We start from the raw sequence: 17668 nt of genomic DNA on the forward strand, positions 1-17668 counted from the left end.
TTCATAACATTAATTTGTTTACAAAAGATAGTAAATATAACGAATTGCTGATTCTCTTAGTACTTGAACAATTTCAAGTTCTAACTTGTGGCACTTTTAGATGCAAGGGACTTTGGAACTCTCTGGGTTCAAATGAAAACGTTCATATTCTACATATTTTTAACAGAAATTTACAACTAGTGGGGGTTGAATGTGAATTTACATTAGGAAGATAGATTGTACAAATCCTCAGTTAAGAATATGAGCTCTAGAAAAGGTCTAAAAATGAGTCACTCCCCACAATAAGGAGGAGAAAAGTAGAAGTGACTGAAAACTCGGAACTAGGAAATAAGATCTAAACCATAACACGTTAGGGCCCTTGGAGTGCAAGTATGTCTTTATCAGATGACTATGAAAAAATATTGCTGGTCTCTGGAAGGCCAGGCATCAAATTCTAGACATGTGTGCTGGTCACTGGATGCCCATTTCACTTGGAGGCAACATACAGAAATGGTGCTGGCTGAACATCAGACCAGAAAATAGATACTGTCGCCCTTGGACTATGGAGCTACATAGAACTGCATAATTAGGGAAGCGCCAGCCCTCCTCCTGTGGTAAATAGGGGCTATTACAATGGAGTGTGATACTTCAGAACTTTAGCTAACACTCCGTTCTGCCTCTCCTGCCCTCACAAGGTAGAACAGCAGCTCAAACCTTGGTTATTACAACTGCGCAAAGGTACCATCTGGGGTATAATTTTGCTTCCCACTCACAGTTCTGTTCTACGACCTCAGCATTCATGGCGTGGGAAGTGACAGTCCCTCTACAGAGGTGAGTGGTGGACACTCCAAGCATGGTGATTACATTTCTATGATACAGTAGCACAGTAGCTCTTAGCCATGATTTGCAACATCCATATTTTACCAGGATCAGTTATCATAAACCTGGACCTATAGCAGGTATCCTTGGGATTTTATAGAAAGTCACTTCTTTAGAAGTGAGGCTAGTGATCAGGAAATCAGCGTCAGATAAGCTAACCCTTCCTTGTAATTCCAGATTTGGGTCTCGCTTCTTCAGCTAAGGGACAGCAATAAAAAGACATGGATGGTAAACCAAACTGAGACATATTTAATGAAGTATTGTAAAGTGGGTATAAGAAATACACCTAAGGCAAAGCGACATGGAAAGAGTACCGTTAACTCAACATGGAGAAAAGGGAATCACAACAGATTATGATAAGATGGGCCCCCCTTTACCTTTTGATTTTCTCCTCAAAGAAATTTAATAATTCAAGACATGAAAATTAGAAGGCAAGCAGAAAGTAGTGACTTGGGGCTTATGTCAGTTTCTCTGGGCTCAGAGAGAGGATATTGTCTGGGGCTACAAAGCAGTTAACACTTGAAGCAGAATCCCAGAGGTAACTATAGAGACACAATCTGAAAATTTTGTATATAGTTTTATGTCAAGACATTTACCCAACTCCTAAGCTATATGTGTGAAGACTTTGCTGCTGAGCAAATGAGTAAAACGCAACAGCTTGGAAGCTAAATAAGAGAAACTATTTCATTATGCCATGGCAAGAGATTGGGATTAAGGGTATACCAAGGTGAAGGGACTCAGACACTCAGCCTTCCAGTTAGTCCCCCAACATGGCTGTAGCATTCTGTATTGAGTAAGGGTAAACCAGAACTACACCAAGCCGACCAAATCTTGAATCCCACTGTTGACAGGGTGAAGTTCATTTTGTACTTTGCCTGCTAGAAAGGAATAAAATCCTCCTCTGGAGGAAGACATCATTACCTAGAGTTTTGAAGAGGAACAGAACCAAGTGGCTGAAAAACGAGAGGAAAAATCAGACAATAGAAATAGATCCATGGGTGACTCTGATTGTCAGATAGGGGAGTTCAAAGTAACTGAGTTCATATTTGTGAGGGGAAAAAACAACATGAGGCAACCCTGGAAGTCTAGTGTGGCTCCTGGAAACTTCAGTCTGGTTTTCAGGGACTCATTCTTTGATCATTTTGACTAGATGTTGGGATTACCTTTGTCTTCATTCCAAGTATTCCAGTACCTTGAATATGTTCCAGATACACATAGACAATTACTGGGTTGAAAGCTCAGATAATACCCTCAAATAGAGCCTATTTCTCAGGCCACAACAGCATTAGGATAAAAATATGAGTACCATAAAAATCACAAATGATATTTGTCTCATCGCTATTAACTCAGGTGAAATTTAGTTACCCCTTTTAACAATACAGTTTACCTTTATAGAGCATTGTTTTTGTACCCGCAGTACTTTTCAGTTTTGTAAGGACCACTCCAACAACCTAATTACCTTGTGAGCTGTAAGAACTTTTACACAGTAGCTACTTGAAGTCTCTAATTTACTATATCACTAGCATTTGAGAGTAGACATTTGTATGTCATTTTTCTTCCCGAGCTCACTAACTGACCCATTCTATGGGCTCAGAAACTAATAAATTACTTGCATTATTGGGCATTTATCTCAGAGAAATGGAAACTAATGTTCATACAAAAGCCTGTAAATTGTATGCAAAAATTTATAGCAGCTTGGGGCGCCTGGGTGGCGCAGTCGGTTAAGCGTCCGACTTCAGCCAGGTCACGATCTCGCGGTCTGTGAGTTCGAGCCCCGCGTCGGGCTCTGGGCTGATGGCTCAGAGCCTGGAGCCTGTTTCTGATTCTGTGTCTCCCTCTCTCTCTGCCCCTCGCCCGTTCATGCTCTGTCTCTCTCTGTCCCAAAAATAAATAAACGTTGAAAAAAAAAATTAAAAAAAATAAAAAAAAAATTTATAGCAGCTTTATAAGTAATAACCCCAAATTGGAAACAGCTCAGATGTCCTTCAATGAACAGATGGTACACAAACAAACAAATATTTGTATCATGAAATATTACTCAGCAATAAACAAGAACAAACTATTGATATATATATGCAACAGCTTGAATGAATTGAATCTCCAGGAAATTAGGCAGAGAGGGCAAAAAGCCAATCCACAGGTTACCTGCTATCTGATTTCATTCATATAACATTACTGAAATGATAAAATTAATGAAAAAGAGACCAGATTAATGATCTGGTGGTATTAAACAGGTGGTTAGGGGGTTGGAGGGTGGGTATGGCCATAAAAGAGCCTAGGATGGGTCCTTGTGCTGGTGGAATTGTTCTGTATCTTGAGTGCATCAATGTTATTATCATGGTTGTGATATTGCACTATAGTTTTAGAAGATTTTACCATCAGAGAGACTGGCTAAAGAGGACACAGGGACTCTCTTTATTATAATTTCACACCACGACATGTGAATCAATAATTATCTCAAAATAACAAGTTTAATTTTGAAAACTAATAAATGAAATTCAGATCAGAGGTATGAATTTCATTTACATACAATCATACTTTTTAAATCTTCTCTACTCAGGTTAAAAAAAGCACAATATTTTCAGTGCAAAATATGTCCATATCTGTCCCATCCAAATTGTTTTCCTACCATACCAAATTCACATCCCAAAGCAGCTTATGCTTGTTTGGACTGCTTCCTCTGCAATAAAATGTTACTCAACAATCAAGGTTTTGTTAATTAAATACAGCATTGTTAACTTCAGTCTTTACCAAGTATTCCATGAACTACCTCTGAGAACATACAAATTGCTCTATAAATGCTTGTTTATTCATCAAATCTATGCACTTATTAATTTTTTTTAAGATTGAGTTGCTTTTATTTTAATAAAACCATATGGAGAGAAAAACCCTCAATATATTTTTATATAGCATTTTTTTGAAGACCCTGAAGGAAAGATTGAATTGCCACCATCGTTGAAAATTTATTCCTGGAAGCGTCCACAGGATTTTTTATTTAATCGGGTAAGAAATATTTTTACTATTGAATAAAATACATGCTAACTATGGGCTGTACTATCCTACTTATGGAAATTCTCATTTTTTAAAACACTGTAAATTTTCCCCATGGTATTTAGTAAGAAAAAGGAATTACTTTTTGGCATTTAATAGAAAAAAAATGATTATCAATATAGTTTACTATTTCTTGTACTGGTTTCCAAGAGACTATTGAAATTTTGTTTAGTCTTGAGTTTTCTCTACATGATGTCAAAGGATAGCCTAAAATGTGTGGGAAGCTATTCCTTAATTTTTGACTGACTTTGCCTTTTCTGCTTCTTAGCCAGAACCTATGTGACATGAAATTCTGTTTACTCTAGTGTGTATTAGTGTTAATTTTCTAGTCCGAGAGGTTTGCCCTTGGTTACCTGTGTTCCAGGTATTGTTGAAGCATTTTCCAAGGGCCATCTTCATTTCTGGACCCCATGCTCAGCTACTTGAATCACATTGACTAGCACAGTGCTCAAGAAACCATATTTTAATTTAATTTTATTTTCTTAAAGTTTGTTTATTCATTTTGAGAAAGAGAGAGAGGGGCAGAGAGAGAGAGAGAGAATCCCAAGCAGGCCTCACATTGACAGTGAGATGTGTGGCTTGAACTCATGAACTGTGAGATCATGTCCTGAGCAGAAAGAGTCAGATGCTTAACTGACTGAGACACCTAGGCACCCTGAGAAACCATCATTTTAAATGAAAACCAGTAGGCTAAAATAGTTATTTAGTGCTAGTCAAATGTTTGTAATGGAGCTGAATCTTCCATTTACTATGGAACCCACCCAATCTCAATTTCTACACAAAGTGATTTTATTCCTAAAAGTTTTAGCCTTAATAAGACTGGTACTAATGCAAGAAAATACAATTCAGTCACCGTATTTCCAACTACCGTTACTATCTGAGAAAGATAATTCTAAATTCAGAGATATTTAGTAAAATGAGAAAATCAGAAGATGCACCTCTGTCCATCAGAATATTTATTGAATGTCTACTTGTAAGACATTTTAAATAAAATAAATCAAATGTACATGAACTATGCCTTTAAATAACTTATGCTGTTAGGTAATATTGATGTGAAGAATGTAAATTCTGTGGTGTTAATATAATGCGCTTAATAGTAATGTATTATTAATAATATCCAGGCTCTGTGCAATGGAAGTGTAGAGTTTACATTTCATGCAAATAAAGGATATTAATTCCATAAAGTGGGGGTATTTCAAATGTGAATAAGTAGAAGAGTTATATGCCATCTCTTTTTTCTTTTTAGCATACCTTAGTTCTGAGAGATACGCTTGTTTTATAAATAAATTCATCCGTTGTTGTTGGTGGCACTTCTACCTAAACTTATAATGTTGACACCCATCTTCGCACCTCTGCTCTCCCTCTGTGCTCTTTCTCTTGATCCCGTGCACCTGCTCCTCTTGGGGTATGCACCAGAACAGCCACAACTGAAAGTCTCGCTAACTATGAAGTCTAAGAATAATGTTTTTCAAGTTTTAATGCCCAGGTCCATGGTGATATATACACTTTACATTGAAACTCATTAAATATGGGCATATATAAAGCTTAGACAAAAATTTAGCAAAACAGTAATGAACTTCCTTTTTTTAAGAATTTTTTAAATGTTTACTTTTGAGAGAGAGGGAGACAGAGAGAGAGAGAGAGAGAAAGAGAGAGAGAGAGAATATGAGCAGGGGAGGGGCAGAGAGAGAGGGAGACAAAGAATCCAAAGCAGGCTCCAGGCTCTGAGCTGTCAGCACACAGCCTGATGTGAGGCTTGAACTCGTGAACCATGAGATCCTGACCTGAGCTGAAGTTGGATGCTTAACTGACTGAGCCAACTAGGTGCCCCAATTATGAATTATCTATATGAAATTTACTCTCTTCTACTCAAAGCAAGGGATGAAGTCACAGGACATGATTTAAGTCAGAGAGAAACTAAGTTATGAAAAAACTGAAAAGCCTGGATTTAAGATATTAGAACCAACATGGACTTTTTCTTTTTAAGTTTTTTTTTTTTTTTAATGTTTATTTATTTTTGAGACAGAGAGAGACACAGCATGAGCAGGGAAGGGGCAGAGAGAGAGGGAGACACAGAATCCGAAGCAGGCTCCAGCCTCTGAGCTGTCAGCACAGAGCCCGACGTGGGGCTCGAACTCACAAGCTGTGAGATCATGGCCTGAGCTGAAGTCGGACGCTTAACCGACTAAGCCACCCAGGCACCCCAACATGGACTTTTTCCAACTGAGAAGGGTAACAAGCCCTAACCACTAGGGGAGTTATCAGATCTGTTTATTTCTGAGAACCAGGTATTGATGGCCCAGGCTCTTGAGTGTTGATTATATTGAAGAGATGTAAGATGTCTGAAGATTTATTCTGTCTCTGGTGTAGGTACAGGGAATAGAGACCTCTGTAGAGACTTCTGCCTTAATATTTGCTGTCTTTTACACACTGTCAGTGCTTACTTTCATTTGTTGGCAGGCAGCTGTTAAGTTTCACTCCTCAAATTTTAGGTATTCAATATTTATTTAATCTATTATTAATCGAAGTCAATGTACATTGGGACTTGCTGAAGAGTATGGACATTTTAGAAGTGTCACCTTGCAATTAATTAGCCAAACCAGAATTTAAAATATATTTTTATGTAAAATATTTATATAATATGTATGTAACTTGCTATGTTCATAAATTATAAACATAACAGTTCAGGCCTTCAAGGTAGTTTTGAGTAAGTTTTTTGTCAGACAGAAAAAAATATTTTGTTGAGTTTTCAAGGTGTTAATTGTCCATGTGATTGAGAGTAGTTGATGGCATTAGTTTCCATGATTTTACTAATCAAAAACACATTTATGTTAATTTGATTTGAGTATATAAGCTTGATATGAATTGTAACACATTTTTAAAAACTACTATAAATAATATTTTCCTTTATTATGTTTATTCATTAGCGCTCTAAGTATATAGAAGCATCTTTAGACATATATCAATAAAATAATGACCATTAGATGAATTTTTAAAAAGATAACAGGATTTGAAATTGGGCAAGATTTTATTATTTTTTATTTTTTTATTAAAAAAATTTTTTCTTAACGTTTATTTATTTTTGAGACAGAGAGAGACAGAGCATGAATAGGGGAGGGGCAGAGAGAGAGGGAGACACGGAATCTGAAACAGGCTGCAGGCTCTGAGCTGTTAGCACAGAGCCCGACGCGGGGCTCGAACTCACGGACTGTGAGATCATGACCTGAGCCGAAGTCGGACACTTAACCGACTGAGCCACCCAGGCGCCCCTGGGCAAGATTTTAAAAAGCTGTCACAGTTAATATTTTTTATCAGAGATGAAGATATTTTTCCTGCTATCGTGTTAACTAAGCTTCAGGTGTAACTTGAGAGCTTAACTTAAATTTTAGGTCACTTTTTAAACTGTCAGTTTATGTGTGTATGCATGCTGACTTTATCTGCATATATTATATCTTATAACATTCCTTTTTTTATATGAAAAGACTATTTGATAGGCATTACAGTATTAAGTGAATGTCATGTATAGCTGTAAGAGGGTTATCTTATGGAATTATGTGCTTATTTTTTTCTTTTAATTTCTCTGGTTGTGAGAAACGAAATCAGGTTTGACTTGTTTATATCACATGAAACTATATTTCATTCAGCTACATTTCCTTTATTTTTCCTAAGGAGTAATATCTCCATATATATATATATTTTTATTTTTTATTTTTTTAAATTTCAGACTCCAGTAGTTGTGAAAAATGAAATCCTGTTTGACTTGTTTTCAGCAAATGAACATTTACTCTGCAGTGAGGTATGTAGGGAATTTCTAACTGAAGTCTGATTGCAGAATACCTTCCAGACCTGCTTAAAACAATTCCCAGACTGTCAATTTCAGTTATCCCTCGCTTACCTCTAAGTTTTGGAATTGCTCAGTATTTTATAAGCCAGACATTCAAAGAGGAAGAGAAGCCTCTTCAATTGAGTTTAATGAACAAATGGTGGGGAAATGTTAGTAGTACAATTGCTGTGTCCCTATCCTCCTGCCCATAGACCTAGGGTAGCTGAGACTCACAATCTGCGCATTTTGCCTCTTGACCCACGTGCCTAGTAATTGACATCAAGTTGCTGCCTGACTTGCTCTGCTCTGTGCTCAAGAGCAGGGTGTCCTGATATTGTTTGACTTGCTAACGCAGGGCAAATCTCACCTAAACACACCCACCTCCAACACCCTGGGTTTTATCCATCAGAAGCAAGCCTGTTCTACTCCCCTAAGGCGGTTATATCAGAAACAGGGTGTTTTTTAAAAAAAATTATTTTCTCCTAAGACCCAGTTGAAATCAATTGTCATTATTGATTCAAACACTTTGTCTTTCTTATCTTAAATATCTTGACCAATATTAAAATCAAAACACTTATTTCTTCAACCAGGTTGTACTGATTAGCATAAAGTTATCTTTGAATGGTTTTATACCTTATATTTTAGTCTAACATATGCTTATTTTATTATCCAGAGCATGCATAGACTTTACCTTTTTATTTTTTGAGGTAAGAAAAGCATAAAATATTCTATATTAAAATTACCAGATATACAGAAAGATACTTGGTTTACATTTTTCAACTTAACTAAACTAGAAGAAATGTCCTAGATAATGTAAATTAAGGCAAACCTAAATCTTATGAGGTTAGTCTCAAGTATTTAATCTTCTTATAAACCGGGCAGTTAAACATAAGATGAATATTTCCAAAAATCCAATATTACTGAGGGTAATAATGTCTTTACTTAACACCGCTGTGACCCACAGATCCTTTTTTTTTTTTGCATTGTTTCTATTCCCTGTAAAATACTGAAAAATAGATAGTATAGTCTACGTTTTACAGACTGCATTACAGAAACTGCAGTTTAGAGACAGTGAAATGACGTGCCCTAGAGCAGAAGGACCTGGAAGAAAATTCAAACCCTGGTCTCTGTTTCTGCTCCACTCCCCGCTGCACCTTGCTGACTGTTGAAAACTCTGCCCATGGGAGTTTTACTTAGATCACTTCTGCACCTGCAGACTGACACATGAAATACGAGACTTAGAGATTTAACTGTGTATGCAATTTTAATTCTTTCTCATCTCATTCATTGTCTAACTGATCCTATTGACATAAAAGAGATCATTTTCTTCTCAAACTTCTCAACACTTACAGAAGAGTAGCTTACTCATTTATAGAAAGTTAATTCCAGAATAAAATCACCACTACTCTCAGAAGCATTCAGTCTCTCTCCCTCTCTCTCTCTCTCTCTCTCTCACCCTGTCTCTCCCCTCTCTGTCTCTGTCTCTCTCTTTCTCTCTCTCTCTTTCACACACACACACACACACACACACACACACACACACACGCACACACACACACACACAACTGAAATGGAGATCAATCTCAAATCACTGACAGTTTACTCTGGAAGATAGCTCTTAGCTAAGAGTATGTTTAATGTTAAGCCTTTTTAGCTTGTATTGTGACTCTGCTTCCCAACAACAAAGGCAAGAACAGTGACTTTATTTATAAGTTAGAAATCAAAATGTGGAACTCGTTACATGTAGAACTTAATATTACTACTGGAAGTAGATTTTCGACTGGTTTCCCCCCTAAATTATAGTACCAACAACTGAAAAGCAACTGATTAACACTAGTGGCTTTTGTCTCTAGCTGATGAGATGGATTATCAGTGAAATCTATGCAGTGTGGAAGATATTCAATGGAGGCATTTTGAACAATTATTTCAAAGGGACCACAGGAGAGCCTCCTTGTCTTGCCTGGAAGCCCTGGGAACACATCTACTCTCTGTGCAAGGCTGTGAAAGGTCACATGCCCTTATTCAATAGCTACGGAAAGTATGTTGTGAAACTTTACTGGATGGTAAGTAAGTTCATGTTCATGTGCATTAAAAATTGTCTTTCATATTGAAATATATTTGTTTTACATGCTGTTACCCAGGCTGATACAAGGTCATGCATTTATACAGGATATCAATTGTGCACTTACTGGGAAGAAATGTCCTGCATATGTAATTTGGGATCGATAAGAAGCATCGTTGTTAGTCCTGTGACACCAGTCCCATGTGCTTTTTAAACTGTTGCTGCTTGGCACAAGGAGGGGTGGTCCTCTGCTATCTCTGCCCTCTTGGGGAGGTGGGTAGACAGATGGACGCACAGGGCTCTCTTCCTTCCTCCCTTCTCTCTGATGTGGTATGCAGTCTTGAACAAAGAGAGTGCTTGAGCATACGGTCCATTCCTTCTCTCCTGCTACTGAGAGGCCCGGTCCCACCCAATCTTTTTCCTAAGCTTGGGATTTGTACTCATGTTAACAAATCTTACCTTGACACAAAAAGTTTTTGCTCCTGCTTGAAAGGAAGCAAATGGGATAGCAGAAATAGAGAATGAAAAACACCCCGTTTATATGGCAGAGTAGGCTTACACCACATGTAACACTAGATTATGAAACCCCTTTAGTTTTTGTGGATGGAATGCTCTCTCTAAAGGCCCATACTCACAGGCAGAGCCAGCTACATGATTTGCAGAGCCCCTTGCTCGAAAATGATTGGGAATTTCAATATGGTGATAGCAGCACTTGAAAAAAAATGGCACCCCTCTTAGGGTGAGGTTCCTTGTGACTGTGCAGGTCGTACACCCATGAACCTGGTCCTGGTCACTTAGGAAGAATGTTCTTGAATATTTGAGGAAGCGGGAAGTATGAAAAGTTAACCAGCCCAGTCTGTATTTCTAAAGAACATGGCTTTCCCCTCAGTAAGCCAGAACCATCTACCCTTCCTGGGGTGGAGAATGCTGAAAGGCATTAGGAATTAATAAGATCATGGGGCGCCTGGGTGGCTCAGTCAGTTAAGCTGCTGGCTCGGCTCAGGTCACTATCTCAGGGGTCTCGAGTTCAAGTCCCACTTGTGGCTCTCTGCTGTCAGCGCAGAGCCTGCTTCTGACCCTCTGTCTCCCTCTCTCTCTGCCCCTCCCCTGCTCTCTCTCAAAAATAAAATGAGACTTTTTTTTTTTTAAAGGAATTAGTGAGATTGTTACAGCAGGGACATAAAAGTAAAGAAGGTAATATTAGCCTCTGATATCTAAAATAGGATTTTTGGTGTTTTGATATTCACAGCAAGGTGAGAGACTTTGAAAGTCAAAACTTTGTGAAGAGAGAAAATGACTTCCTAAATGCCTTTATCTTCCTTATTTACCAGTCAGGAGGCAGATTTGGGGGACAAGACTCTGAAGTTTTAATGTACACCGAAGAATGAGAGTAAGGATACACCATGGATAGGGCTGAGGGATTATAGACAGAAGGTAAACATGGGAAGAATGACAAGGTCAAATGCCCAGTATTGGCTCCCCTCTCCCCACTTTCCACACATTTACTTAAACTGAGGTGGGAGGGAGTTCAAAATGATTAAGAATTATGGGGCGCCTTGGTGGCCCAGTCAGTTGAGTATCCGACTCTTGATTCTGGCTCAGGTCATGATCTCACAGTTTGTGAGCTCAAGCCAGGCATCAGGTTCTGCTCTGACAGTGCAAAGCCTGCTTGGGATTCTCTCTCACCCTCTCTCTCTGCCCCTCTTGTGCTCACACACTCTCTCTGAAAATAAATAAACTTCAAAACGGTTATTAAGAATTGCAAAGGAGCATCAGCAGAATAGTAAACCACCCTGTTAGTTTCTTTCTCTCTGCTTCCTGACAGCCTTCCTTCTTTGGGAATTTCCTTCTATGTGAATTTGCAACATTTATTAACACTACATTCCGTTTTACAGTAAAACTGTTGACTTATTTCTCTTTAACTGTACTGATTCCTCATAGGTGCAAACCCACCTGTATTCAGAATTAAAACAAAAAACCAAAAACAAAAAAACGTAGTCCAACTTGGAAGTTTCAGTCTGATCCAATCATTTGAGCAGGCTAGACAAGGTAGCCCTCGAGGGAAGAGGGGTGTGGTGTCCAGTTGCTTCTTCTGGTTCCTCAGTGGTCTCATCTGACGAATGGCTTGCAGGGCTGTTGCCAAACTGTTGAGCCCTGAGATACAACTTTTTCCATATGAATTATTTTTGTAGGCAATTTGTTGGCACTCGTCGCGGACGTGCAAGGCCATGTTCTCCCTCTGAGGCTGAGAGAAAGCTTTACTGGCTCTCAGCATTTCTAGATCCATTCACCTGGCCCCATGGACCCTTAAGGGTCCCTTGCACACAGAGGCAAAGAGACCACATCCCTCAAGATAATAGACACCAAATATGTCATGGAATGAATACAGGTAAAGAGAAAATGTGGTAATTGTGTAGAAGAAACTAGCAAAAGTCCTGACGAATGGTAGATTTGCAACTATTTGCAACTATTGCTATTCTTCTTTCTTTCATGGATTCCTTCCTTCTCTCTTTCCCACCCCTACCACCTTCCACCAGGAAAGCCAGAGGAACAGATCCTTCCTCTTTCCGCCTCTCGCTAGAGCCAGGGGGAAAGCATGTGATCAGCTTACCTGGTGCTCACTTGCCCAACAACCGCTCTTACGTGAGGATGTGAGGGTGGAGAGGATATACATAGATGGTGGCAGTGCTGTGTCCCATGCTCCTGCAGTGCGGCCTGGCTGTGCATCTTTTGCCCAAACTTGCTTCGTTCCTGCCAAGGTCTGATGTGCAGTCCTCTAGTGTCCCATCAAATCTGTGCATCTCTTACATACTTCTTGAATTGCCCGTATTTTGCCTATTTATGAAACAGGTTATTCAAAGTTTTGTCACAGAGCTCTAAGTATTCTTTTATTTGTGCAGATAATCACAAATGTGGGGGTAGAGGAAGTGCTTTGAAATTTGTCTTTTAACTTTGTATCTTCTACCCAATGGAGGCTTGTGATTTTTATGTAGTTGATTATGTCATTATTTTTATTAACTGACTCTAGGATGTTTATGTTATTTAATGTAAGATATCATTATCTCAAGAACATTAAAAAAAACCCCTTATATTATCTAGCATTTTGGGCTTTTTTTTTTTTTTTTTTTTTAATTTGGGTCTTTGATTTGTTTATCTACAGTGAGAAATGAAGACCTAGTTTCCTTTTTGTCCTAAAATTTCAGTGAATTGCCCCAGGATTACATATTGAATGTTGTACTTTTTATCCACTAATTTTATTTTGTTTATTTTAAAAAAATTGTTAATGTTTATTTATTTTTGAGAGAGACAGAGACAGAATGCGAGCAGGGGAGGGGCAGAGAGAGAGGGAGACACAGAACCTGAGGCAGGCTCCAGGCTCTGAGCTATCAGCACAGAGCCCAATGCAGGGCTCGAACCCATGAACTGTGAGATCATGAACTGAGCCGAAGTCGGATGCTCAACCAACTGAGCCTCCCAGGTGCCTCTTATCCACTAATTCTGAAAACTACTTTGATCATACACTGCATTCCAATGTGGACTTGTGTTTGTTTTTGAACTCCATTTTCTCCTGCTATTTTTCTTGTCCCTTCTAAATACCATATCCCTTTAATTGTTATGGATTTACAGTATGATTTGATTTTTTAGAATAAGATCCACCTAATATTCTTCTGCTTCAATATTTTCTTGGCATGCATGCTTTTTAAATAAACACTTTAATTGGTATTTATCTTTGAACACATATTTATAATTATGTATCCTTTATTCTATATATAAAAGGGTTTAGTCCTCATCATCCTGCTACAGCTTGTCTTCTCTTGATTATTGTATTTTGATTCATCTTTCATTCAGTTGGAATGTGCATTCCAAACATATTCACTTAGAATATATATGTTATATATTTTGGATAACTTTAAATATTGTGGTCTATTTTCCTTTATATATGATTGCTATATGAATGATCATTTGCTTACATATGGAATACTTAGATAATACTTTTTTTATTTGTTTGTTTTAGAACACAATAGCCAATGCCTGAGTATCTTCTAGTTTCAGTGTTAAAGACACTTGTTCTGAAGCTTTCACTCTCCACTGTATCTGAAACCCTCGCACTTTATCTCACCTGCTTTTGCTTCATTTTTCCCCATAGCACTGCGTATGGAACATCCAATGCCCTATCCTTGTAGTAAATTCATTACTATGTGTAACAAATATATAAGAAGCTGTTACCGTCTAGATGCTTTCTATTCAGGGATTTTGCTTAAATATATATATTTTATATTCATATATTGATCCAACCTAGTTTTTCAAATTGTTGAGGTATAAATGACACACAGTGTTTACATTAGTTTCAGGTTTATAACATAGTGATTTGATAAGTTTGCACATTATGCTGTGCTCACCACAAGTGTAACTACTGTCTGTCACCATCTAACACCATGATGATACCTTTGACGATATTCCCTGTGCTGTACCTTTTATCCCCATGACTTATTCATTCATAACTAGAAAACTGTATCTCCCACTCCCCTTCACTCATTTTGCCCATTTTCTCCCCCTCCTCCCCTCCAACAACAACCAGTTCTCTGTATTTATGGGTGTGTTTTTTTCTTTTTCTTTTTTTGTTTATTCATTTGTTTTGTTTTTAGATTCCACATATAAGTGAGATCATATGGTATTTGTCTTTCTCTGACTGACTTATTTCACTTAGCATAATACCCTCTAGATCCATCCATGTTGTCACAAATGGCAAGATCTCATTCATTTTTATGGCCAAAAAATATTCCATCACACACACACACACACACACACACACACACACTCACCCCCCCACCCCCCCACCCCCACACACACACACACGCACACTATATCTTTATCTCTTCATATATCCATGGTCAGTTGGGCTGCTTCTATATTTTGGCTATTGTAAATAATGCTGCAGTAAACATTGGGGTGCAAGTATCTTCTCAAATTAGTGTTTTTGTTTTCTTTGGGTAAATACCCAATAGTAGAATTATTGGATCCTGTGGTATTTCTGTTTTTAATTTTTTGTGGAACTTTCATACTATTTTCCACACTGGCAGCACCAATTTATATTCCCACCAACAGTGCATAAGGGTTCTCATCCTCACCAACATTTATTATTTCTTGTCTTTGTATTCTAGCCATTGTGACAGGTGTAAAGTGATATCTCCTTGTGACTTTGGTTTGCATTTCCCTAATGATTAGTGATGTTGAGCTTATTTTCATGTGTCTGTTGGCCATTTGTATATCTTCTTTGGAGAAATGTCTGTTTAGATCCTCTGTTCATTTTTTAATTGGATTATTTGTGGGTTTTCTGGGTTTTAAGTTGTATAAATTCTTTATATATTTTAGATATGATATATTTTGTATACCTTATTAGGTATATAATTTATGAGTATTTTCTCCCTTTCATTATGTTACCTTTTTTTATGGCTTCCTCAGCTGTTTCAAACTTTTTTGGGGGGATGTAGTCTCAAAAGTTTATTTTTGCTTTTGTTTCTCTTGCTTTCAGAGACCTATCTAGAAAAAGTTTCTATGGCTGATGGCAAATAAATTACTGCCTATGGGTTCTTCTGGGAGTTTTATAAATTCAGGTCTCAGATTTAGGTCTTTAATCCATTTTGGGTTTATTTTTGTGTATGGTAAGAAAGTGGCCCAGTGTCATTTTTTGGCATGTAGCTGTCCATTTTTCCCAGCACCATTTATTGAAAACACTGTCCTTTCCCCATTGTATATTTTTACCTCTTTCATAGATTAACTGACCATATAATTATGGATTTGTTTTTGTGCTTTCTATTCTGTTCCATTGATCTATGTGTTTATTTTTGTGCCAGTGCCATACTGTTTTGACTACCACAGCTTTGTAGTATATCTGAAATCTGGGATTGTGATACCTCCAGTTTTGTTCTTCTTTCTCAAGATTTCTTTGGCTATTTGGGGTCTTTTGTGGTTCCATACAAATTTAAGTATTTTTTATTCTAGTTCTGTGAAAAGTATTGTTGGTATTTCCATAGGGATTGCATTGAATCTGTAGACTGTTTTGGATAGCATGGACATTTTAACAAAATTAATTCTTTTAATCTATGAGCATGGAATAGTTTTCCATTTGTTTGTGTTGTCTTCAATTTCTTTTAAATGTTTTATAGTTTTCAGAGTACAGACCTTTCACCTCCCTGATTAAGTTTATTCTTAGGTATTTTATTCTTTTTGGTGCAATTGTAAATGGGATTATTTTCTTAATTTTTCTCTCTGCTACTTCATTTTTAGTATATAGAAACACAACTGATTTCTGCATATTAATTTTGTATCTTGCAAGCTTACTGAATTTACTTATGACCTCTAATAGTTTTGTGGTGGAGTATTTAGGATTTTCTGTGTACAGTATCATGTGATCTGCAAATGCAACCTACAGTTCTGTTTGTTAGGCAAATACACAAGCCAGGTTATAATACTCTCCTGCTGGTTTTCTCTACTTTGGTCCATTCTTTGAAATGGGAATTGCAGTCCTTGAAAGAACATAGAATACTAATAACAGTGATAATAAATAGATAGATGCAATTTAAACAAACAAGGACTTTGTTTTCTCAGAGACTGTATTCATGGGATTGAAAGATGGCTACCTGGTATTCTGGTTGAATAGAAACTTGTATCTTATAAATATATGAAACCCACTATTTATAATTTATAGCAACAATGGGATCATATGATACTTCTGTTCTATAATGTGTTTTTTCCCTAACTACGGGCATTATTTACCCGTAGATTACAATCTACCTTGTACTCCATTGTTTGAATGTAATGATAATTATACATTTTTTGTTAATTTCTTATTGATATTTAGATTATGACCAGTGTTTTACCAATACAATTCTGTAAAATAGCATTTATGTGTATATATTTTTGCCCATTTATGATTATTTTTCTGGGATTTCTACATGTGGAATTATTCAAATATATGCAAATTCTTAATTTTCATAAATATATCCACTTTGCTCTTACACTTTATTTTTTTCTTTTTCTTTTTTTTTCTTACACTTTAATTTGTGTGCAATTTATATTTGATATAATTGGGATTTAAGTCTGTCATTGTATTATTTGCTTACTCTGTTACTTCTATTATTTATTTTTTTGTGTCTATTTCCCTATTTCTGTGTGTTTTCTTGAACATTCTTTGGGATTCCATGTTGAATTATCTCTAGTGTTTATGAGTGTATCTCTAAGCATTACTTTTTTTTTCTAGTGGTTGCACTAGGGATTAAAATATACATACTTAGCTTATCACAATCTAGTAATATCAGCATTTTACCACTTAAATTAGAATATAGACCCTTTACCACCATTTGGGTCCCTTTACACCTTTATAACATAATTGATTAGATGTTTTTATCATATTCAGAACCTTTATAAAATAAATGTTGCTTTCAAATGTCAAATATAATTTTAAAAGCTCGAGAAGCAAAGAATACTTTATTGTATTTAGCCGTATATTTGTACTTTTCTTTACTCTTTCTTCACTCCTGATGTCCTAAGATTTCTGTCATTTCCTTTTTTTTTTTTTTTTTTGTCTTGTTTTCACTACCCTTTTTATTTATGTTTTTTTTCTTCTTTCTTTTTCACCATCCTTTCTTAGTCTTCTGGTGACAAATTATCTTAACTTTCTTTTATCTGAAAATGTTTTATTTCACCCTTATTCCTAAATGGTATTTTCACTTGATACAGTGTTGTGGGTTGGGCAGGCCTTTTTCCTCAGCATTGAAAACTAGTCTGATACTTCCTTCTGGCCTCTGTGGTTTCTGGAGAGCGATTTGGTGTTCTTTTCTCGCCAGCTAGCTGGTTTCTGGCTTTTTTCTGTG

General features: G+C 36.9%; 1 protein-coding gene across 3 annotated transcripts in view; it reads left to right on the forward strand.

Annotated features, from left to right (window-relative positions):
• Positions 1-17668, forward strand: part of ADGB (androglobin) — a 164493-nt gene that overhangs the window by 31561 nt on the left and 115264 nt on the right. For all 3 annotated transcript variants that reach the window (XM_030316536.1, XM_032593262.1, XM_032593261.1), the window contains exons 3-5: positions 3769-3861; positions 7634-7705; positions 9586-9795. In XM_030316536.1, the coding sequence (XP_030172396.1) occupies positions 3769-3861; positions 7634-7705; positions 9586-9795 (375 nt within the window). The remainder of the gene's footprint in view (positions 1-3768; positions 3862-7633; positions 7706-9585; positions 9796-17668) is intronic.

This window comes from Lynx canadensis, chromosome B2 (genome assembly GCF_007474595.2).
Source record: "Lynx canadensis isolate LIC74 chromosome B2, mLynCan4.pri.v2, whole genome shotgun sequence".
Classification (NCBI taxonomy): Eukaryota; Metazoa; Chordata; class Mammalia; order Carnivora; family Felidae; genus Lynx; species Lynx canadensis.